This window comes from Nicotiana tomentosiformis, chromosome 5 (assembly GCF_000390325.3).
Source record: "Nicotiana tomentosiformis chromosome 5, ASM39032v3, whole genome shotgun sequence".
In the NCBI taxonomy this organism is placed as follows: Eukaryota; Viridiplantae; Streptophyta; class Magnoliopsida; order Solanales; family Solanaceae; genus Nicotiana; species Nicotiana tomentosiformis.
Genome location: NC_090816.1, coordinates 18,750,929 through 18,776,224, shown reverse-complemented (window position 1 = coordinate 18,776,224; position 25,296 = coordinate 18,750,929). Strand labels below are relative to the sequence as shown.

The 25,296-nt window shown below is 36.2% G+C and overlaps 2 protein-coding genes across 4 annotated transcripts; one reads left to right on the top strand and one right to left on the bottom strand.

Annotated features, from left to right (window-relative positions):
• Nucleotides 1-12,034: 12,034 nt before the first annotated feature.
• On the top strand, nt 12,035-20,116 carry LOC104099343 (putative late blight resistance protein homolog R1A-3). Of its 3 annotated transcripts, XM_070202030.1 has the most exons (4): nt 12,035-12,220; nt 12,354-12,457; nt 14,612-18,361; nt 18,462-20,116. In XM_070202030.1, the coding sequence occupies exons 2-3, from the start codon at nt 12,398-12,400 to the stop codon at nt 18,308-18,310; spliced, it is 3,759 nt and encodes a 1,252-aa protein (XP_070058131.1). In that variant the 5' UTR covers nt 12,035-12,220; nt 12,354-12,397; the 3' UTR covers nt 18,311-18,361; nt 18,462-20,116. The 3 variants fall into 3 exon arrangements, with proteins under 3 accessions (XP_070058131.1, XP_033512808.1, XP_070058130.1); XM_070202029.1 differs by lacking the exons at nt 12,035-12,220; nt 12,354-12,457 and adding an exon at nt 12,503-14,201; XM_033656917.2 differs by lacking the exons at nt 12,035-12,220; nt 12,354-12,457 and adding an exon at nt 12,502-14,201 and having other exon boundaries at nt 14,612-20,116.
• Nucleotides 20,117-20,365: 249 nt separating this feature from the next.
• LOC104099342 (rho GDP-dissociation inhibitor 1-like) lies at nt 20,366-24,334 on the bottom strand. Its single transcript, XM_009606300.4, has 5 exons — nt 23,650-24,334; nt 22,962-23,028; nt 21,459-21,677; nt 21,228-21,352; nt 20,366-20,671 (listed from the first exon to the last, which is right to left on the bottom strand). Exons 1-5 carry the CDS (start codon nt 23,866-23,868, stop codon nt 20,594-20,596), a joined length of 708 nt encoding a protein of 235 aa, XP_009604595.1. The 5' UTR covers nt 23,869-24,334; the 3' UTR covers nt 20,366-20,593.
• Nucleotides 24,335-25,296: the final 962 nt, after the last annotated feature.

Sequence of the window (25,296 nt, the reverse complement as noted above, 5' to 3'; positions counted from 1 at the left end):
TAAGACTTTAATTCAATGAATTTTGCACGTATAAGCCCGAGTACGTACTCGTCACCTCGCGTACACGGCTTTTTATATTTCACAAATGGCACATAAGACTCAATGCCTAAGGGGTAATCCCCCACTCGAGGTTAAGCAAGACACTTACCTTTTTGAAGTTATGCCGATATTCCAAAATCGCCTTCTTACTTGAATTGGCCTCCAGACAGCTCAAATCTATCCAAATTAATTGTATAACTTCACTAAAATTCATCGGAAATAATTCCGGATAATAATACGTCAACTTAAAATTTTATTCTAAAAAGTCAACAAAAGTCAACGCGGGGCCCGCCCATCGGAACCCGGCATAATTTTTATGAAATTCGAACACTCATTCCGATACGAGTTCAACCATACCAATTTTATCGAATTCCAATAACAACTCGACCTCCAAATCTTAAATTTTTGTTTTTGGAAGATTTTGTAAAAATCTTGATTTCTTCCATTTAAATCCGAACTAAATGATGAAGATAATCATAGATTCATGAAATATAATCACTTTAGGATATAGAATACTTACCCCAACCAAGCTTGTAAAAAATCCCTCCAGAATCGCCCAAATCCGAGCTTTAAAAATTCCAAAATGATATGCCAAAAATGACCAAGTTCAACCCTTATGTCCGAAATTATCATACAAAGCTATCTCCATTATCGAAATTTCATTCCGGGGTCGCTTGCTCAAAAGTCAACTCCTCGGTCAACTCTTTCCATTTAAGCTTCAAAATGAGAATTTTTCTTTAAATTAAATTCCGAATCTTCCGAAAACCAAACTCGACCGCACACGCAAGTCATAATACATATTGCAAAGCTTCCCAAGACTTTAAGTCACTGAACGGGGCGTAATTTCTTAAAATGACAAGTCGGGTCGTTACACATATACTGAAGAACTACAAGATTCTTCAAGAATTCTCTTATGTTGCTTGTTCTCATATTAAATTGATTATACCAGCTAAAGTTGGGACTAAAACCCCTGAATTCTAGAATATATAAAAGGTGAATATGGGCCCATTCATCTATCATATGAACCACTTATAGATGCATATATGAGATTGTTACATGTGTGTTTATTATCAACCTGCAGTTTGACATTTCAAATTGCCTTTCTTAATTAAGAGCATGATTTTCAGATTATGAAATCAAGACAGTTCATCTTGATGATGCTGGTTTATATCCAAGCTAGTTTAGCATTGAACACCTCCTATTAATGGCTAAACTATTACTTATGAGAACAAAGTCTTATGTGTTAGTCTAAGATTTCCTAAATTTCATACAACAACACTTGTATGCATCAGACCAAAAAAATATGATAAGTCCTTCCCTCACAATTGGTTTAGGATTAGAAACCAAATATTTTTACTATCTAATAATTTTTGATGTGTGGTATATGATTAATTTCTCTACCACAATGTACAAAGATAGGTTTCCCAAAGAAGATTGGGGATATGAGTTAGTTTTTCTAGTATTTGGGGGATGGAATAAACATCTGAAAAATATGCTATATGAATCGAATTATCATTAATATGATCCTCACTTAGAACATAATTCAAGTCAAATGCCTGAGGCATTTGCTGGTCCAAAATTAAATATTATATTTCAGTTGTAAATGCTCCTATTAAAATTAAAGTTCCTGAAGGATAAAGTTGACTGCACGCATGAAGCGTAGTAAACCGATCGGTTCCAAAGGTAACAATCCTTGAAAAGGATAGGAGCAAATGATCAAAATGATCATAATGAGGAAGAAATGAGCTCTAGAAGAGGCAACGGCATAACATTTCATGAAACTCCAGAAGAAGTTCAGGTACCTAAAAATAAAGAAAGTGATGAGATCTCAACAAGTTCTGTCACTTGCGAACTGATACAAAATGATCGTCGACGATATATTTGATACAATATAGTGCACAATATTATAAAAGATTGTGAGGATCAGACATGTAGTCCAGACACCTGAAGATGTCATGCCATTTAGATGCAAGTCATAACCTACATGACTCATTTGATCAAATTTATATAAAGATCCCTGAAGGATTTAAAATTCTTGAAGCATATAATTCAAAGTGTCGAGAAATATACTCAATCAGATTACAAAAATCTTTGTATGATTTAAAACAATCATGGCGTATGTGATATAATCCCCACTGAATTGATGAATGAAGGTTATATAAATGATGGAATTTGTCCATGCATTTTTACAAAGAAAACAACATCAGAGTTTGTTATACTTGCTGTTTATGTTAATGACATAAATCTCATAGGAACTCCAGAAGAGCTCCAAAGGGAAAAACTTTGTCTTATTCTGCAAATTGAATATTTAGCAGACGGGATCTTTATCCACCAATCTGTCTATACAGAAAAGGTCTTAAAACGCTTTTACATGGACAAAGCGCACCCATTAAGTACACCAAATGGGTGTTTGATCACTTGAAGTGAATAAGGATCCGTTCTGACCTCCAGAAGAGGATGATGAACTCCTTGGTCCTGAAATACTCTATCTCAGTGCAATTGGTGCACTTATGTATCTTGTTAATGCTAACAAAGGTGGTGCAGATCATATTGGTTATGCAAATGCAGGTTATTTATATGATCCCCATAAAGCTCGATCTCAAAACTGGTATGTGTTTACATGTGGAGGTACTGTCATATCATGGCACTTCACAAAGTAATCTATTGTTGCTACTTCTTCAAATCATGCTGAGATAATAGTTATTCATGAAGTAAGTAGGGAATGCGTATGGTTGAGATCAGTGATTCATTTTATTCGAGAAAAATGTGGGTTGGAATGTGATTATAAAAAAATCACAATATTATACGAAGACAATGCTGCATGCATAGCCCAATTAAAGGGAAGATTTATAAAAGGATATAGAACGAAGCACATTTCACCAAAATTATTCTATACACATGATCTTTAGAAAAATGGTGACATCAATGTGCAACAAATCCGTTCAAGTGACAATCCAATAGATTTGTCCACTAAATCTTTGTCAACTTCAACTTTTGAGAAAATGGTATACAAGATTGGAATGCGGAGACTCAAATATTTAGAACAAGGTTTTCATCAGGGGGAGTGAAATACACGTTATACTCCTTTTTCCTTACTAAGGTTTTTCCCATGGGATTTTTCTTGTAAGGTTTTTAATGAGGCAACTAGAATTGAGTATTACTAAATATGTGTACTTTTTTTCATTCACTAGGATTTTTCTCACTGGGTTTTTCCTAGTAAGGTTTTAACGAGGTACAATATATTTTAATGAACATCTAAGGGGGAGTGTTATAAAAATAATTATAATATAGATGTCCATTTATTACTCCGCTATAGATAATTATCCTGAAGAAGATTATCCGTTTGGTACTTTTTTGAAGTTTATCTACAAGCAGATGATACAGGCAGGTTGTAAGCAACTCAATGAAACGATTTGTAGCAGCTTCTTATTAAACAAGCAGGTTGCAAGCAGCTCATGTAGACAGCTTACAAGCAGCTCAAGAAAAGCCTCACCGTTGCTTCCTTTCTTCTATAAATAGAGGAGTTTTCAGTTCATTATGTACATGAGTTTGAAGTTGAATAATATATCAATCTCTCTCTATACTTGTCTTCCATTTATTTACTTTATAGTTTTTATTTTATAACATGTCCTTCTTTTTAACTTTTTTTCCTTTCTATTTTACCTTTTGTTCACTTTCAATCTATTTTACTTTGCAATATATATTTTGTACTTGTTTTTTTTACTCTAATCTAATAAGAATTATTCTTAAATTCATTTTACTTTAAAAAAAGTAAAACTTAGTGATTTTCGTTCCTTCTTTCATAAATTCGGTTACATATGCAAGTTTAATTTTGGAAATTATTTATAATTTATTGGTTTTATTTTAATCTAGTTATGTTGAAATGTTTATTTGGTTACATGGAATTGTTAATTGGGCCTTTTTCACTTTTAGCCCGCATCAAAAATTATTTACATTTGGTAGCCAAAAAAGTGTATACATTTTTTATATAACATACAGAATGTGTATATATATATATACAAAAAATTTATATTTTTCGGCTATTATTTTGAGAGAGGCTATACAAAAATATAAGCTCCTTTTCTATAATAATTGTATTAGTATGTTTGTAACTCTTTATGTGTTGTTGTCTTCATCTCAGTGAATTACAACTTTTCCATTGATAAACAAGAAAGAGATCCTAGATTGTTAAATATCCTAGAGCTGAGTAAAATTTTGTATTTGTTAAATATTTTTTTTAAAATTTTAAAAGTTCGTTTATTTTTGTTGAAGTAATTTTTTTTATATTAACAACAACAACAACATACCCAGTATTATCCCACACTGTGGGATCTGGGGAGGGTAGTGTGTATGCAGACCTTATCTCTCCCTACCTTGTGAGGATAGAGAGGATGTTTTCCAATAGACCCTCGGCTCAGGAAAGCATAAGCACCACATTAATGAAAATATAGACACGAAGGGACAATACCAAAAAGTCACATATAAAAGTAGAATAAAAACAACAAGCTAGTAAGGTGATCAACAATGAAAGAAAATAACGGTTAGTCATTAAAACCTACTACCAACAGAAAGCGAGACTTCGTGCCAATACAACTGTTATGAACACTCTAGACTACCTACTCTAATACCCTAATCCTCGACCTCCATACCTTCCTATCAAGGGTCATGTCCTCGGTCAACTGAAGTTGCGCCATGCCTTGCCTAATCACCTCTCCCACCTCTTCTTTGGCTTATATAATGTCAACCTCTCACACCTCCTCACCGGGGCGTCTGTGCCCCTCCTCCTCACATGACCAAACCACCTAAGCCAAGCTTCCCGCATCTTGTCATCAATAGGGGCCATACCCACCTTATCGCGAATAACCTTATTTCTGATCCTGTCTAACCAGGTGTGCCCGCATATCCATCTCAACATCCTCATCTCTTCTACCTTCATCTTCTGGATATGAGCGATCTTGACTAGCAAACACTCAGCCCCATACAACATTGTTGGTCTGACCACCACTCTGTAAAACTTACCCTTAAGTTTCGGTGGCACCTTCTTCTCACACAAAACACCGGAAGTGAGTCTCCATTTCATCCATCCCGACCCAATACAATATGTGACATCTTTATCAATCTCCCCATCCCCCTAAATAATAGACTCAAGGTACTTAAAACTACCTCTCTTAGGGATGACCTGTAAGTCCAGCCTCACCTCCCTTTCCCCTCCTCGAGTCTCGCCACTGAATTTACACTCCAAGTATTCTGTCTTGGTCTTGCTCAACTTGAAACCTTTAGATTCTAGGGTTTGTCTCCATACCTCCAATTGCGCGTTCACTCCGTCTCACGTCTCGTCAATCAATATAATATCATCTGCAAATAGCATGCACCACGACACCTCCCTTTGGATGTGGCGCGTCAGTACGTCTATCGTCAGACCAAACAAAAAAGGGCTGAGTGCCGACCCCCGATGCAACCTCATCATAACCGAAAAATGGTCCGAGTCTCGACCCACCATCCTCACTCGGGTCTTTACTCCATCATACATGTCCTTAATCAACCTAACATAGGCAACAGGTACACCTCTAACCTCTAACCATCTCCATAAAATCTCCCTCGAAACTTTATCGTACGCCTTTTCTAAGTCGATGAACACCATATGCAAGTCCTTATTTCTCTCCCTATACTGCTCCATCAATCTCCTAACAAGGTGGATGTCTTCTATTGTCGAACGACCCGGCATAAACCCAAACTGTTTTTCAAAAATAGACACACGCCTCCTCACCCTTAGCTCTACCACTCTCTCCCAGACTTTCATAGTATGGCTAAGCAACTTGATACCCCGATAGTTATTACAATTTTGAATATCACCCTTGTTCTTGTATACAGGAACCATCTTGCTCCACCTCCACTCTTCAGGCATCTTCTTCGTTCTAAAAATGATATTAAATAACCCAGTGAGCCACAACAAGTCTGCCTTTCCCGCACTCTACCAAAATTCCACCAGAATTTCATCTGGCCCGGTCACTTTTAATTAAACATTAAGAGTTTCTCTTAAATATTTTTTATAAAAAAAATCAATAACTAAAGAGCGAACTTCATAATGGCTTATTTTGAGGTCGAGCTATGAACAGGAAAAAAGGTTACACATAAATCCACTTGCTGTTCTCAATGCCCTTCATACTATTGTTTTATCGTAGTTTTTCCTTGAACCAACTTGTATAATACTCTGGATCCGCTACTATTAGTGACTGCTTCTACGGCTTAAACTCGTGATCTATAGGTTATACATAGATAATTTTATCGTTGCTCCAAGACTCTCATTCACACATTAAGCTGCCTACATACTTAATTTTGCCTTCCTAGGGCGTACGCAGAAATTTTTGTAAGCGGTGTCAAAATTTATAAAAGAACTAGAATAATAACTTTAATACTTTTAGACAAGAAATAACCCTAGTCTAATGATTTTGTTGAGTTTTAAGTTAGAAAATGTCCTAAATTCAATTCTATTTCATCACAATTTTTAACCATAAAGTTTGTTTCAATTATTATGTCAAGTGATATCATTTTTTCCTACTTATCTGTTTCCTCACAGTATATTACAATAACAACAACAACAACCCAGTATAATCCCACAAGTGGGGTCTGGGGAGGGTAGGATGTACGCAGCCCTACCCCTCCTGGAAGGGTAGAGAGTCTGTTTCCGATAGACGCTCGGATAAAGAAAAGATGGAAGAAGCACCTATAGCAAGTAATATCAATATAAGGTATTTAGAAAACCAAACCCAAGAAAGAAAAAGAGAGTTTGAAAGAAGCACTAATAGTCAGTAATAACAATACAAGATATGAAATGATAACAAACTAAGGGCGTTCGGAAGGCAAGTAACAACAGTGCAAAATATATGGTAATAGCAAACTAAGAATAAAAGGGATACCAACTAACACTAATACTATTGAACTAAGTAAGACACAAGAAAACGCTCGATTACCTACTAACCTTGTACCCTAAATCTCAACCTCCACACCCTCCTATCAAGAGTCATGTCCTCGGTTAGCTCCAGTTGTGCCATGTCCCACCTGATCACCTCTCCCCAAGACTTCTTTGGCCTACCTCTACACTTCCTCTTATCCCCAAGACCAATCTCCCACACCTCCTGACTGGGGCATCTCTGTTTCTCCTTTTAACATGCCCGAACCATCTTAATATCGCTTTTCGCATTTTTTCCTCCACATGGGTCATTTTCACCTTGTCCCGAATAACTTCATTCCTAATTCTTTCTAACCTAGTATGCCCACACATCTATCTTATAATAGTACAAGATATGAATAGCTAAAAGGATTTTCTTTTAACAGCTCACACGAATCCCGAGTTAAGTGGAGATGATAATGGGTATTAAAAAAGAGTCCAAAACCAAAATGTGATTATTTTGGACTCAAAGAATCATAATGTGTGGAAAAAAAACCTGGTGACTATTTTATATATAACGCCCTTTTAAAGGGCGCTATATCTTAACGGTCGTTTGCCCAGTTAAGTATAGCGTCCTTTTAAAATGCGCTATATATATGAAGCCTTTTTGAAAGGCACTATATATATTATGTGGGTCCACCAATAATTCTTCTGGGCTTAACTGACATAAGAATAATTCAACTGGGCATAGCGCCATTTTAAAAGGCGATATACCTCAAATAATTGTACCCCCGGACTGGTTTTTGCCTTATTTAAAGAGGTTAAGGATTTTGTAAAAATCCATTCATAAATATTCTCAAGTCTTCTGAAATATTTCTTCGTTAAATTATTTTGCATTTTGTCATAATGTCTGAAGAGTGAAGAATTAGGGTTTCATTACATTGGGGGGGGGGGGGTGAGGTTATGGTGGCGAATAACTCAGTAAGCTATAGTTTATCTCCACAGTGTCATGTTAAGTTACCACTTACAATGGAGTACGATACATTGGTATCGTTGTTATGTAAAAAAATGAGTGTGAACAAACGTTCGGTGAATATTAAAGTAACCGGAAGATATCCGTATTTTGTCACTCCGCAAGGGGTTGCTTGTTATGCTGAGTTTAACATCGAAGACGATGAAACTCTGAGAGATTTTTTGAGGACTCCGGATGAATACCGGAAATTTCTTGTGATAAAAATGTTGGAAATGTACGTTAAGGCTGAAGACGTTCACAATAATGAGGTTGCGCAAAGTAGGGATATCCCTCAGTCATCGGGTTATTATTTTGGAGTAGTTTTAGCCGAACAGGTTCCGACTGAAAGAGTTTGGCCTTATCTAAACTTATCTCCACGGGCGAATGAGGAGCAAGGAAATAATTTCTCTCCTAGTTTACATAATCCACAAGACGAGCGGTAAACTTCAATTTTCCTTTGTGTTACGATGTTTATTTTTTATGTATTGAATTTGTATTAACACTCATATATTCCACAGGGGGTACCGGCCAGATATGAATTTTACAAGTTATGAACCAATGCCCAGTTAGAATATGCCTAGTTCTGGTGTGTTGGATCATGGTGGTCCATCCGGGAGTCATCACCAATAGGATAATGTCTATCATGGGATGTCAACACATTACGATTTGTAAGTGAAGTGATAAATCTATATGTAAAGTTTGGATCAATTTGAGTAACTCATTATTTTGTTGGTTGTGCAGTGAAAACGAGCAACTTGAAGGTCCTGTCCTTACTCAATTGCCCGAAGATGACATATTTAATCGGGATCTGGCAGATGCGCAGAGTCAGGAAGAGAATAGTGATTATGACAACAATGTCGATGAGTCTGGAGATGACACACCCTTCCCTGATGAGGGTGATGATGAGGAGGAAGAGAATGTTGAACTTGATTTGATGAGGGAGCATGCCTCACCTCTAGAGCAACGGTGTTGTCAAAGGGCATGCTTTTTCTAGATAAAGTGCGCCTAAGTAGGGCGGTGCGAATGTACAATGTAAAAGAGTGTCATGAGATCACGGTATCAGAGTCATCTCCAGATGTATACAAGGTAGTCTGTCGTAGATGGTTTACGGGTTGTAATTGGATGATGCGTGCGAGGAAGAAGAAAACAAATATGTGGGTTGTGGGTAAATACATTGGCACCCACAATTTAAATGGACACATTTAGTGGGAATCATTTTAACTTGAATGTTGACTTAATTTCTCTTGTCTTGATTCCACACATTGAAGCGCCCATAAGGTACAAGATCAAAGAGTGTATAACATTTGTCCACCAAGAATATGGGTGTACCATTACCAAAAGAAAGACATTTCTCGGACGCAAACGTGCGTTTGAAATTATTTATCGTAACTTGGATAAGTCCTTTGCATCTCTACCCAGGAACATGGCCGCATTGCAACACTTTAACCCCGGTACTGTTGTTGAATGGAAGCTTGAGCGGAATCCGGGAATACCTCCTAGCTAAAGAGAGAAACGGAGGTGGTGCATCCGGAGCGAAGGGTGGTAGAGGTGGTTGCAACTGCAGGAACCGCTCCCAGGCCCAAACCTAATATACAATGTGGACGTAAAATTTAAGGTATATTTTTACTAGGTATGTTATAATGAAGAGAGTATTCGACTATGTTTTCACCTGCAGCATCGGCAAAAATCCGACAACGTCTCGTTGGGTGCCCATGATCGCCCGGCACATCTGCCTGTACAAGTAATCGAGAACAGCAGCACCCCAGTTGTAATCATGTAAATCATCTAGCCGCTCAAGATGATGAAGAAATATCAAGCTGACTAGGTTTCCCGAAGTGTTCGGGAACAAAATCCCTCCAAACATAAGCATCAACAGCAACCTCGTGTACCGGTTAATATGAAGCTCCAGTGTATCATCCGTGATGTCAACATGCATCGCCTCTAGATGCAGCCGGACGTGCGTCAACTGCAGACGACTAGCCCCAATCAATGCAGCCTCATCCGCTGGCTTGAAACCGGTGAGCCGCTGAAACATCTCAAGGTACTGCAAACCCGTATATTCTCTGATGGCATGCGGCAAAGCAACAAGGTGTCCATCAATCGGCAGCCCATACAGGACCTCCACGTCCTGAAGCGTGATAGTGGCCTCGTCAATGGGCAAATGGAATGTGTGCGTCTCCGGTCGCCACCGCTCTATCAGAGCCGTGATCAACGAGCAATCCAGTTGCAGCCAGCTGATCTCAACAATCCTATAAAAACACGTATCCTGGAGGCGTCTGACTATACAAGGATGGAGATGGTGGGCCCTAAGAAAGTCCCACATATCGTCTACTCTCCTGGCGCGGAACGTCTGGGCCAATAACTGTCCCTTCCATATGTAGGAAGACCTATGCTCGGCCTGTAGCAACAGTAGCTCTAGCGAGACAGGTCCGGGATGCAAAGGCGGAACCTCCATGACGACTACTATAAATTGAACAATATTAATTGCATTATTTTTCTTTTTCATTGCTTAAATATATTGCAATACCTTTAATATTAAGTTTTATTCGATATTGTTACTATATTGTTAATTAGGTTGATACATTTTCAATATTATAATTTTAAATTTTATATGTTACTTTAATATGTTAGTTTTATTATTTATATATTTGTTTGTTACTCACCTATTTTTGACTATAATAAAATTAAATAATTAATTTTCATAACTATACATGATTTAATTATTAAATATTTACATTTTGGTTCAGGACTCGATATTTGAGGCCCAGTAGCACCAAGGTATCCTGAATTCTTATGTTCATGATGAAAAAATTTCCCCGATTTATCACTCAACGGGTCTGTTATTTTATATGTTAGTTTATTATTTTATATGTTAGTTTTATTATTTTATATGTTTGTTTGTTACTCACTTATTTTTTACTATAATATAATTAAATAATTAATTTTTATAACTATACAGGATTTAATTATTAAATATTCATATAATAATACTTAGTTTGATAAATATTGTTATTTTCTCATATTATTTTCTTACGTTATCCTTCTAGAATTGGAGAGAGTTTGTGTTTGAACTATCAGCTTTTTTGACGTATTTTTGGGTATAAGAGATTCTTAAATGATTAATTTCAATAACTACAAGGATACTACGCTAAAGGGCACTATATTTTACTACACTAAAAGGGCATTATATTACAAATACGAGCACTACATTAGGCCACAAGATATCACTACAGGGAACTAAAGTAACAATTTATCTATTTTACTAGTCTTTTAGCAAATAAATAATCTAAACCGGATAAAAATAACAAATAAATTTAATCACAAAACAATCACGAAAATATATATTCCACAGTAAAAAGTAACTAATTAATATTTTTTTAACAACTAATAACAATTTCTCTATTTTACTAAATTTTTTAGCACACTAATACTATAGTCCGGATAAAAAATAACAAATTAGTTAAATCGTAAAACAATCACAAAATAACATAGAGCACATTAAAAATAACTAATATATAATTTTTATACGAGTTTTAACAAAAACTAAGTCAGATTAACTCGATTTAAAGTTTTTGAAAAGTTGAAAATTTGGTGATTTGGAGCTAAAACGAGCAACCCACTCCGAGATAACGCCTTAACTAGGACATGGGACAGAGAATCTATACTTTTTGTGGGACCAATGGGCTCCACTCGAGCTTTTTTCGTCAACAATGGGGGGCCACTGGTTTTGTTTTTTAAGGGGGGATCGTTTTCTGTTCTGTGGGGAAAGGGAAAGGGACGACTTTTTATATAGGTATAGCGCCATTTAGTAAGACGCTAGCATAGCGTCTTGATAAAGGGCGCTATACCTTACCGTTCTTTTGACGTTCAAATATAACGCCTTTTAAAAGGGAGCTATACTTAACTAGTCAAACGGCCGTTAAGGTATAATGCCCTTTAAAAGGGCGTTATATATAAAATGATCACCAAGTTTTTTTTTCACACATTTTGATTATTTGAGTTCAAAAAAACCACATTTTAGTTCCGGTCTAATTAAAAAAAAGAACTTGAGAAGTCAATGAATTGTACTATTTTAATCTTGCAATTATCAATATATCTTTATTTGATTCTTCTTTCTAATTGGTAGCCTTTCAAGTTGTCTTTAGCCAACCACTTCTACTTCTCTCTCACAGATCTTTCTTTCTGAATCCCAGCGCTTACTGTCTTCACCTATTTCTCAAATAAGAGGTTCTAATAGCAACAACCTTTGGCCGTTTTGCTCAACTTTAAGTGGTCAAAAGGTAATTCTGGCCATATCTTCAGTAAATTGTTTCCTGTTATATGCTTTATGCTTCTTCCTTCAGTTTCTTGACTCTTGTGTTCTTGTTTTTCTAATTCTCCTAATAAAGGTTTGTTGTACTTTTTATACATCAGACTTGAAAACTTGAACTTTGGCTTGACTAGTGAGAGTTGCATACATGGAAAGAGGAAAAGAAAATGAAGGAGAAGCAGAGAAAGGGGAAGCAAACAACTCGTCGGTACGTCATACAATATTTATACGTATTAAAACTAAATATTAAGAAGGGGAGCTTTGGATAAATGGTAAAGTTGCCATCATTAATTCACTAATTAAGTCGTGGAAACAGTCTTTTATAAAAATATATTTCTATAATAGACCATTATGGTCGTGACCTTACTCGGACCCGCGCATGAGCTTAGTTCACCACACTGACTTTTTATTAAAACTAAATATTAACTTGGGCGATTATCCATATATTCCTCAAGAGAAGGAGGAATACATCAACATCCCCTTAAATTTGCTCGTATATTTCATTTAGACTCGAACAAAGGCATGTTCAAATTGAGCACTTGAACATATGATAAAGTGTTCCGATTAGACTTGGCTACTGTGTTGGATCCAAAAACGGATAGTCAAGTAACAATTGTTTACTCCAAATATAAATTCCTATCTTCTTCCCATAACTTTAAATTAAATTTAACACTTTACAAAGTGTTGAGTACATTTCCAAACCATGACTTGTTCATCCCACCATATCTCAATTAATTTACCAACTTTGTGAAAATTCTTAAATACTAAGGAATCATTTTCAAAAGTTCCATCAGAGTTGTAATTAGCCCAAGTTAAATATAGAAATATATGGGGCTTTACATTTTAAACTAAGACAAGTGCAAGAACCAGAACCAGCCAAGTGAGCAGACGCAAGTCAAAGATTCAGAAGTCACAGGTTGTTTCTTAACTTTTGTGTAATAACTAATGGCTCATTACACATTTCATAATGTAGCCCCTATTGTAATTTCTTGCCAGCACACTCTTGTTGCTGATATCTATATACTTACTTTTAACAATAAATAAAAAAAGTTCAATATCACAGGATCCCTCAGATAGCATACTGAGTTCCTTTCTGAACTTGATAATTTATAAAACCTAATCAAAGTGAAATTTTGTTCCTACATAAATGATCTCTTCCTTTCAGGATATAATTCTTGCTTTAATTTTTAAGTGTGAAGAAATGGACATTGGGTCTAACTTAACCCCAAAAGCTAGATCATGATGGGAAGATTGCCAAGACCATATAAGGAGATTAACACCCATTCAGGATACTAATGTGGGACTTAACACTCCCTCGCACGCTAGGACTGCACAATTGAAGCGTGCAACACAACAACAGGGATAGATGAGTCTGGATCTGATACCATGTTAGGAAATGAACCTTGGGTCTAACTCAACTCTAAAAGTTAGCTCATGAGGGGAGGATTACCCCGGACCACAATGAGGAGGCCACAGCTGACTTCGTCAATTAATATGGGACTTAACACTATGAAAGGTTTAGACTGGAAAAATGTCCAACTAAGAAACTCATTCAGTTGATGAACCTAGAAGGATTACTATACTTGAGAAACTAAGATCTCACTAGTTTATCTTGCATACGAAATTTTTATATATGGCCTTACCCATCCACATTAGGGCTAATATTTCTGCAAATAACCACAAATTTGACGCTAAAAAGGTCACATGTTTATAGCTAAAGCAAAAAACAACCTATATAAACATCATAAAGCTTCTTGATTCTCATTAAACTATGCAAGAGGTAAAGGGTAGCCCGATGCACAAAGCATCCTGTGTTTACGCAGGGTCCGGCGAAGATCTGCGCCTCAAGGGTATGATGTAGACAGTCTACCCTAATGCAAGCATTAGTGGTTGCTTCCACGGCTCGAACCCGTATCTATTGTCACATGGAGACAACTTTATCGTTGCAAGAGGTACTTTTGTTTTTTATATGTTTGACAGTTACCTCTATCCGTCTCTTCTCCCAAAAAATGGTTTAAGAAATTATTTACTAAATCATCCATCCCTTTTTAGTGTATACCTTGTAAAATAATTTATCCAAAAAAAAAAAATTCACGGAGTAACTAACCAGATTATTGCATGAAAAGATAAATAGAAACTCGATCATACAAAAGTTTCACAAATATAAAATGGATATACTCTTCTTCTTTTTTGGCTAGCTGTTGAACCACCTAGTCAAACGCTAAGGTCATATACAAAGTAAACCATATTTTGAAGCAAGCCCTCTACAACCATGTTAGTTGCCTGTCTAGACTACAGAGTAAAATTTGTCAGATATATATGCGGCTCTGAAAATTTGATATTACATTTGGTCTTTTGGCAGGTCGCATCTTATGTACTTCGCAAGGACATTTCCAATCTTCTGGATTTCATTGAGAGGTTAAAGAATGAAGAAGATCAAATAGCCCTTCACATGGATCAAATTGAAAAACTGAAATTGAAGCTGACAATTATGTCGACATTTCTTCAGCTTTCTTATTTCAGCTTGGATGGTTTTAATGACAGAATGTCTAGCAAAGCACTACAGGTTGATGATCTAGTTGAGTCACTTTTTCATCAGAGTCGAGATGACATGCTGGTTAAATTAAAGGATCATATTGTTCCTCGCCTCCTGGAAACTATCAAAAGTTATATTAATTCCCAACATCATTATTCTAAATCAACTGACACCATGACTGAGGATCAGTTGGTGGAAATTTTGGACGAGCTCCTCGTGAGTCTCCATGATCTACCCAAGTGTTGTGCTGAGTTGATCTTCCCATTAATGACTCAGTACAAGGTAATTCAGAATGTATGTGTCAATATAAGAGATTTCCATGGGTTGAAAGTAAATGGTTGCGTTAAGCATGAAATAGTTGAATATGTCTTACCTCAGTTTCAACGTATGGCTGAGAGAGTAGGACATTTCTGTTTTGTCCTTTTTTCTTATCACCTTGATGTCCCTCAAGTCAATTTCAAGCTAGCTCATTTACTTATGAAAATTATCCCTGTTGAACTGGAGGTTATGCACATATGTTCTACAAATTTGGAAGCTTCAAAGTCGGCAGAAGTTGGTCGCTTCATTAAGCAGCTCCAAGAATCCTCTCCAGCCATTCTTAGAGAATATCTGATTCATCTACAAGTCCATATGGTAACTGTTCTTAATGCTAGCACTTCAGCTCGAAGCATTCATGTCATAATAGAGTTCCTATTGATTATTCTAACAGATATGCCCAAGGACTTTATTTATCATGACAAATTGTTCGATCTCTTGGCACGTGTTGGAGCACTTACAAGGGAGGTATCCATTCTTGTTTGCAACTTAGAAGAGAACTCAAGAAATGAAGAGAATATGAATGAAACAAATTGTGGCAGTCTAGACTTGTTGGAAAGTATTGAACTACTGAAGGAAGATCTCAAGCATGTTTTCCTGAAAGCCCCCAAAGACTCGTCTCAACTCTGCTTCCCCAAGAGTGATGGACCAATCTTCATGACTCTTCTCCTTAGAAACTTAAATGATTTGCTCAAGTCAGATGCTTATTCTGCTGCTTTAATAAAAGAAGAAGTTCAAATGGTGAAAGAAGACCTAGAATTCATAAGATCTTTCTTTGGGAAAGTTGAGCAAAAATTGAATAGAGATCTCTGGAATTGTGTTCTAGATGCGGCATATGAGGCAGAACATTCCATTAATTCAATTCTTGTTAGAGATCATGGTCTTTTGCAACTTATCTTCTTACTTCCCAGAATCATAGAAAAGATCAAGCTTATCAAAGAAGAGGTACAACAGAAGATCCCCAAGAATAGGGGCCTCGTTGTTGTCAACTCTCCCAAAAAGCCAATTGAAATTAGCAAGTCATCAGCAACCAGTCAAATAATTGTAGGTTTTGAGAAGGAGACCAAAGAGATAATTAGTAAGCTCACCAAGGGACCAACTGAGATAGATGTCATTTCCATAGTTGGTATGCCAGGGCTTGGAAAAACTACTTTGGCTTACAAAGTCTATAATGAAAAGTTTGTTGTTGATCATTTTGATGTTCGCGCTTGGTGCACAGTCGACCAAGAACGTAATGAGAAAAAGCTGTTGCAGAAAATTTATAATCAAGTTATTGGTTTGAAAGAAAGATTCAATGAGGATGGCATAGATGATGACGTTGCTGATAAGCTACGGAAACAACTGTGTGGAAAGAGGTACCTTGTTGTCTTGGATGACTTGTGGGATATTGCAACATGGGATGAGCTAACAAGACCTTTTCCTGAATTTCAAAAAGGAAGTAGAATTATTTTAACTAGTCGAATACAGGAAATCGCTGTGAAAGATAAACGCCATAGTGATCCTCTTTATCTTCGATTTCTCACGCAAGGGGAAAGTTGGGAGTTATTAGAGAGAAAGGTATTTGGAGAAAAAAGTTGCCCGAAAGAACTACTGGGTGTTGGTGAAGAAATAGCCCAAAAGTGTGAAGGGCTTCCTTTGGTACTTGATCTGATCGGTGGAGTCATTGCAAGGAAGGAAAAGATAAAGGCTTTTTGGCTTGAAGTTCTAAATAATTTGAAATCCATTAAGAATGAAGTGAAGAAGGTTATACAATTAAGTTATGATCATTTATCAGATCACTTGAAGCCGTGCTTACTTTACCTTGCAAGCTGTCCAAAGGACGAATCTATTGAAATCTCTCAATTGAAGGATTTATGGAGTGCAGAAGGGCTTGTGGAACAGACTGAGATGAAGAGTGTGGAAGAAGTAATGGAGATTTATGTGGATGAGTTAATTTCCAGTAGCTTGGTGATCGTTTTCAATGAGAGAGGTAGGGCATCGAGTTGCCGAATTCATGATCTTGTGCATGATTTTTGTTTGGAAAAAGCAAGAAAAGAAAAGTTGTTTGACTTCATAAGTTCAAGTGCTCCGTCTAATTCTTCTTCAGATCTGATGCCACGTGGAATGACGATTCGTTATGACCGATATCTCCTTCCTTGGAATGAAAACTTAGTCCTGTTCAATCCAGAAAAGAAAAATCCTTATGTTAAACACCTCCTCTCTTTGAAGGTTTCTGATGGGAAGCTCAATCATCTTTCATACAACTGTCACCTAAGACACTTGAGACTTCTTAAAAGGTTGGAGCTGCACAAAATAAGATTGACATATTCTTTGCTGAATGATATATGCATGCTTGTTCATTTGAGGTGCTTAAAGATTCAGATGAAGGCAAAAGCTCTCCCTCCTTCATTTTCAAACCTCTTGAATCTAGAAACTCTGGTGGTGGATAACCAGGGAACAAACATGGTACTATCACCTAGTATCTGGAGTCTTGCAAAGCTACGTCATATGAGCATCGATAATTGTTCTCTCTTTGATTCGGATATTGACGAACCAACAGTGTTAAAAGAGCACTCAAAGTTAGAGAATTTGAGAATATTATATGGGCTCAAGCTTTCCTCTTCTGGAAACACAGAGGATATTTTCAAAAGGTTTCCCAATCTCCGAAGCCTTATGTTCACCATCGACGAACCATGGCCTTGTTCAGCAGAGCAGATTTCATTACCAAGATTGGATATCCTTAAAGAACTTGAAGAAGTTTGGGCATATTTTGATTGCGCTTCTTTTCGTCAAAATCAGTGGGATTTTCATTTCCCTTCCAGCTTGAAAGAACTGGTGTTGACGAGGTTTAATCTGACATCCGATTTACTGTCAAGAATTGGGAGACTATCCAACCTTCAAAAGCTGACTCTAGAAGAAGCAATCATCCAGGGGAAAGAATGGAACATGGAAAAAGAAGACACCTTTGAGAATCTCAAATTGCTAATATTGGACTGGGTATCTTTTTCTGAATGGAAGGTTGGAGAGGAATCATTTCCCGTGCTCGAGGAATTACACATAAAAAGATGTGATGAACTTATGGAGATCCCAGATAGTTTTGCGGATATTGCTTCATTAAAGTCTATCTCACTGTGGGGAAACCCTCAACTTGTAGAGTCAGCTCATGAGATTAAGGAATGTGTTGCTGAAACTATGGGAGAAGACAAGCTTGAGGTAACGTGCTTCGACTAGTGAGTTAGTGTATGAAATGGGATCATCTTAGGTCCTTATCTGGGAAAATCTGTAAGTATATACAAATTTATTAACTTTTTTCGTAAATTAAGTTCCATCTCAGTATATTTTTTTGTCATATATTTTAACCTGTATGATCTTCTTCGGTCAGAACATCAACCTGTAGAGGCTTCAAATGATGGACCGATCCTCAGACTTCTATTCCTTCTTGCAGCTGTTTCTTATCCATTTCCTTTATTCCATTGTGGTTAAGCATTGTTTTTCCAATTTGGACTTCTGTTCAAGTTCTTTCCTTTTTCTTTTTAGACAGCAGAATTATCCACAAAACAAGTATTGTATTTGTTCCAAATTTGTTCTATTTAGCTTCTTACTCTGACTATGATTCTTCCATTAATGACTCTTTAGTCACTTTAGAGTAAAGGATCTTAAATCGTAGCTTTCTTCCATATAGTTTTGAAATGTTTGATGTTTTTCAAATGACATATTAACCTAAAAGGGTAGCCCGGTGCACTAAACTACCGCTATGCGCGGGATCCCTGCATTTCTACAAGATGATGTTTCTTAACCTACCAATGATAAAAGAATGGTTACATGTAGTTAAATCAGCATTTTGATTGAGACATAAACCAAAATTACTAAAAAAAGAAATAAAAAAAAGGTATACTCACCTTCTGTCTGTTCATTTCTTCAATTATAGCTGGAAGTTGCTTTGATCATTCAGAAAAACATCCATCTTTTAGAAAGTTCTAAAGAAAAATATCAGAAGAAAGAAAAAGTAAAATTGTGAGGATTCATCATAAATCCACAAGAATCCTGGTGATGGACTGAAGTGAAAGGCAATCCCAGACAGAATTAAATACTCACTCCGTTTCAATTTACGTGAATCTGTTTGACTGGGCACGAATTTTAAAAAAAAATAAGGATTTTTGGAATTTGTGATCCTAAACAAGTCAAAAAAGGGTCAATAGTTGTGTGGTTATAAAAGCTTCTCATTAAGGATGAAATTGGAAATTTAAGCTAAATTGTTTCCAACTTTAGTAAGGGGTCATTCTTTTTCGAACGGACCAAAAAGTAAATAGGTTCACATAAACTGGAACGGAAGGAGTAACCATTTTGACTGCTGGCTCCTTCAAATATATCCATTGCAGGAAACACTGGCACTGTTATATGATACTTTTGAACATTCAAGATTTCACCTTAATTGACAATATAAGGTGAAATAAATTTTATAGCTGATACAGACATTTTTTTCCTCCCCACATGGATAGAAGTAGATATACATGAATTAATTCGAACTCCCATGTGATAGGAAAAAAGTAAGAGGTCCCGAGAAATTTTGATTTGTGGTCAGAGTATTATCAAGTGTGTATTGCCGAGGGTGAACATATTTCTTTTCTGTTATTTTGGCTTTGCAAGTTCCTGATGTGCATTCTGCCCCGTTGTTTTCTTCTGATTATTTGTTTTTAGCCAAACTACTAGCTTCTGTGGAGATGGACGGTGTAGAATCATTCAAGTTGAGACGGACTCTCTGGTTTCTACACAGAAGTTGCACAATGACTGGGCCTGAGGATCCACATTTCAATGGTATCAGAAAGCTTACGAGAAGGGATTGGAGTTTGGAGATGTGAAATCGAGACATATTTGGAGGGAAGGCAATGAAGATTTGTTATTAAGGAAATTGTATGTGATAATGCTCCGATTATATCGTACTTTAGCTATTTTGGTCAAATACTAGAGTACCCAACGTATCACAATTCACCTCTCTTCACCATTGAATATATGAAAAAAGATTAAATTTTTATCCGATTTACACAGTATATGTGACCAGGAGGTCACGGGTTCAAGCCGTGAAAACAGCCTCTTGCAGAAATGCAGGGTAAGGCTGCGTACGATAGACCCTTGTGGTCCGCCCCCCCTTTTTTAACACAGTATAACTTTCCGACTGAAGTTGAATCCCCTTCTTGGATTCTCAAGATAGCTCAGTTTCTGGACACTAAATTAAAAAAACAAAGACAAATATCCACTTGAAAAGAGAAAGAGAGGGAGAGAGAGAACTCATTGTTAATCAGTCATAGACAAAGCTCAACTTTATTCAATGATTCTCAATAAGTAAGAACCTAACTGCTAAGTTAAATCCTCCACATCATTGAATAAATCAATTGCAGCAGAATGTTCCTTTTTTTTCCCTCTTCTCAAAAACTATCGGACAAGACGGACAAAAATGTTGAAGAATGAAAACAAGAATAGTTTTGGTTGACAAACAATTCAAGCAACATCTTTTATTTATGTTGCCTGCCATTCTTTCTTGATTTCAAATGTGTAGTTGATCTCCAAATAGCACTTGTTATCATCATCAAGGAACTGAAACAAGTAAAAGAGGAAAAAATTTAATTAATATGCATAGAACAAAAATGAAGAGGAAACAACAATATGGGATAAAGTTAGAGATTGAACTTATATACACTGATATTTTAACTTGTTGGAGCACGTACCTTCATTATTTTCCAGGTTACGAATCCCGCTTTTTAGGGAAGGTTATGTGTAGTTATCATTTAGGTAACATAATATGTAAAAATTCATATATATTGCCAGTGCATAGAAGTGAAACTCTAAAGTTAGAGAAACACGTGCAAACAACTGCAGTCACAGTCAGTCCGTAGTATTGAAGCACATAATATTCACCAAATTCAATAAGTGATAGATTTCCTGATTGTTTAGTAACTAAGGTCATGAACAATAACAGAAGAACATATATATTATGTTGACTCCCCATATTTTCTTCGTCTGTTTACTTTTTTATATTTTAACACCCCGTAGTAAAATTCCTAGCTCCGACACATCTGGCATATATTAAGAGGACCAAGTCAAATAGTAGATAAAGAGTATGTTGAGAGCATGTAATGCCGAAGAAAATCACCTTTGTCCTTGCTGAGTAAGATCCTCTTGCAAACATGCCAGAAGGGGTAGTATCCTCCGGCATTTCGTGTGTATAAGGCTCCAACTGAGGACTAAAGGCCCCAATCATTTGCTTCGTGCTGTCCACTGAAATTAGGTTTGTCAAAAAGGAAGACATTTGATCAAAAAGATGATAAGTAGATGTCTTTAGCAGAACATTCAACATGAGATAGAGACAGCAAAAGTATAGTACCTTTGATACCAGTTTTCCAAACTGTGTTCGTGTATTTGAGCCCAGTCACTATATTATTGCTCACTTGAAATGAGAATTTTAGGCTGTATTTGCTCCCTTCTTTCAGTGTAAACCATGGGCTGTGGGGTTTCCCGTCCTCGGGGATAGGGAGAACAATATCAGGTCTACCAGGAGACTTAATTTCAAGGCTCAAGATCTTCACGTCTGGATCCAGGGATTCTACAATTTTAAAGCAGTGGAAAAAAATGTCAGAATTTTCTGTCGAAATGCAACTTACATGAAGGGTCATCAAGAATTTATTTATCTGAAAATGCCGCAGAAATATTCTCAGGTGTCATTGAAGAAAATTGAGTATACTAACGAGAGCAATGTTGAATCGTTTACAAAGTGATTTTCAGACTGAAAAGCTCAGACAATATGCTCTGGAAACTATCAATGTAGTCATATGTCTTATTGTATAACATTGTATATTATCAATATGGAAGTCCTCGATTTAACAACAAGAAGAAGATACCCAGTGGGTTTCTACAAGTGGGGTCGGGCAAGGACAGGATGTATGCAACCTTACCCCTATCCTGGGACAGCAGAGAGGCTGTTTTTGATAGACCTTCAACTAAATGGAAGTCCTCAATTCAAATATAACATATTCTTAAGGTACTAACCAAAACACTTACCTGCTGATTAGTCCAAATGCAAATATTCCAACGAAACAGATGAAGACACTGCGTTACTTTAAAGCTTAACTATAAACTAGCAGACATTTTGCAAGCGGGATCTGAATCTGGAGCTTTAGATCCCGGAAGAAGAAATTAGGAATGTGAAAAATATGAAGTCAACACAATTTGCTGTTTAATATGATAGTCCAAAATGCGATCAAATCAATCAATTGATCAACTATGCCCCATTACCAAAAACATTTTGGGTCGGTTATACAAATCATGTGCATTCGTTTCGCTTTATTCAGATCCGTTTCATCCTCATACTAAACATATTCCAAAATGCAATCAAGAAAGAGAAACTCAATCATTATATTTTTCATCATGCTTATTGTGCGATAAAATGCAGGGAAAAGAAAGAGGACTATTACTAGAAGCTAGCGTTCCATGGATCACATAAATCTAACTTAAACTTCAATCTGTTTTCTGGGCATATGAAAAAACCATATCATATAATATGTTATATCAAGCTGTCAGTTATTACGAGAGATAGCCATACACAGCATAAACAAGAAAAGCAAGAGATTCTCAGATTTCAAAGGCTAGTTCAAGATATAGTATTAAAAATGTAACCTTAATTTCTATATGTGGATTACCCTTTTCTGTTATGGGCTATATTTGCTCGGACTTTCAAAAAATGCAGTCAGTTGCGTACCACATCCTACAAAAGTAGTGCATTTTGGGATTCGGCACGAGAGTAGCAGCATTTTTGGAGAGTTCGCGCAACAAAGGCTATATGTAATTCCACAAAAGGATGCAGCAAATCTTGAAATAAAAGAATGGTTACCTCCAACAGAATTGATATCCACACTTCCAAGAAGCTGCTCCTTCCACCTTCTCAAACTCTCATCATCCTAAAATGCCAAAAATTGCACAAACATAACCACATATTAACCAAAAAAAGACTTTTTTCATTTTTGGCCCGTTGGCCGAAATTAAACATATACACTGATCATGTATATAATGTGTGTATTATATGTATATTTTGAAGGGGAGCCTTGGCGTAACTGGTAAAGTTGCTGCCATGTGACCAGGAGGTCACGCGTTCGAGCCGTGGAAAGTGGAAACACCCTCTTGCAGAAATGCAGGGTAAGGCTGCGTACGATACACCCTTGTGGTCCGGCCCTTCCCCGGACCCCGCGCATAGCGGGAGCTTAGTGCACCGGGTTGCCCTTTTATATGTATATTTGTTATATTGTATGTATGTTTATACTTAATATACAAAACATATATATTTGCTGGCTATTATTTGGAGGGCGGCCCAATAAGGTGTTTATCCAAAAAAAAAATTAGGAAACACAAAAGATGCAATTTTTACAATAACAACAACAAACACAATGTAATTTCACTAGTGGGTTATGGTGGAGATAGTTACCCCTACCTTATCTTAAGAAGGTAGAGAGCCGGAAAACCTCGGCTCATAAAAAAGATGCAATATTTAGATGGGAAAAATGGAGAAAGGCAGAAAGAAACACCTTATCCTTTTCAAATTGTTCTTTGAGAGTACATTGTGGACCCAACTCAATCTTGTTATTAGTTTCATCTTCCTCCTCATCCTCAGTAGTGTAAAGGGAACTCTCACTCATTTGCCTGCTTACATTTTTCTCACCAACAGGCTCATGTTCGATCTCAGAATCAGAATCAGCAATTGGAGTTTTTGTTCCCCCTTTAGTACCCTCCTTATCAGAATCCATATTGCTACTTTTAATTACAATTCTTGACAAGAAATGAAAAATGGGCTACTACTAGTCTTGTTCAAATGATGAGAATATAATATCAAGAAAAGAACAGAACTAGAAAAGCCACATGAATAAGAGACTCCAAAAAAAGAATCTCTTCTTTTATTTGAAAAAACAAGAAAATGGGGTCATAAAAAAAATGGTTTAGGATGAGTGAAAATGAACAAAAAAAGAATCCCAAGAAAAAGGGATAATAGTGCAAGAAGAAAAAGACAACAAGAAAAAAAGAGAGAAATATGGAGAAAGAATTGGGAGGTTTGTTTAAGAAAGCTGAGGTGTAGAAAAGGGGAAATTGTAATGTGGTGATCCGAAGATTGTGAGAACTAAAATGAAAAAAATTAATAATAATAAAGGAGAGAATGAAGGAGAAGGAAATGGTGGTGAGTACGTGAAGGTCACAAAGGTCTAGGATTTGGTGGATGAAACAATACAACCCTCTTTGACTTCTTCATATTTAACAATCTTTCTATTATAAGGTTAAGGTTATAGATGAATTAAAGAATTTAAGTTATAGAAGATTTTATCGGAAAAAGGTTATAGAAGATTCAAAGTTAATATATACTAGTAGTATTACTTCCTAAATAAAATTACTCAATTATATAAAGTGAGTGTGTCAAATGAACGATTAAGACTAGTTTCAACACAAAAAAGGGATTGTCACTCGAGATGAAATTTCTAACTTATGACTATCAATTAATTGAATTTTTCGCCTGAGGTAGTATTTCGTGTCGTTTCATATATGAGCCACTTCAAATCGATCTTATTGCTATTGACTGATACCACATGGGACATGGTCCGCAAGAATTTGTTATTGAGTATAGATAAACATGTAAAATAAGAGTAGTCACTAATAAAGATTCTCAATCAATAAGGTCAAAAATGTAATACATATGTATTAATATTTGCTACCATTAGGGATCTAACTGCATACAAGTGGAGGAGACATCTTTAATAAGTGATGTTAGTTGACCCGTTAAGAAAATCTATATTTATTATTATATTACATGCAGATAATATTTTTTTAAAAATATACCCAACCGTATGATAATAATACAAAATGAATATCAATTTGGGTGAGAAAGTAAAACTTTAAAACTGTCACAACTCAAATACAAACTTACTTTCAGCACCTATAAATTTTGTGTGTGCACTGCCTCATACTTTCAGCACCTCGCCCTCCTTTCGGTCATTACTATAATTTTGGAATACATTAATTAAATAGTTACTCAATTATTCGAAATTATCTTGTAAAGTTATTTTACTTTCGTTTGTAATAGAAAAATCACTTAATTATGCTTATAGCACTCAGAAGGCCACTCAACCTGATTTCTCAAACTTTTGATAGTCAGATACCCATTTACCCTCTAAATTATCAACTTTTAT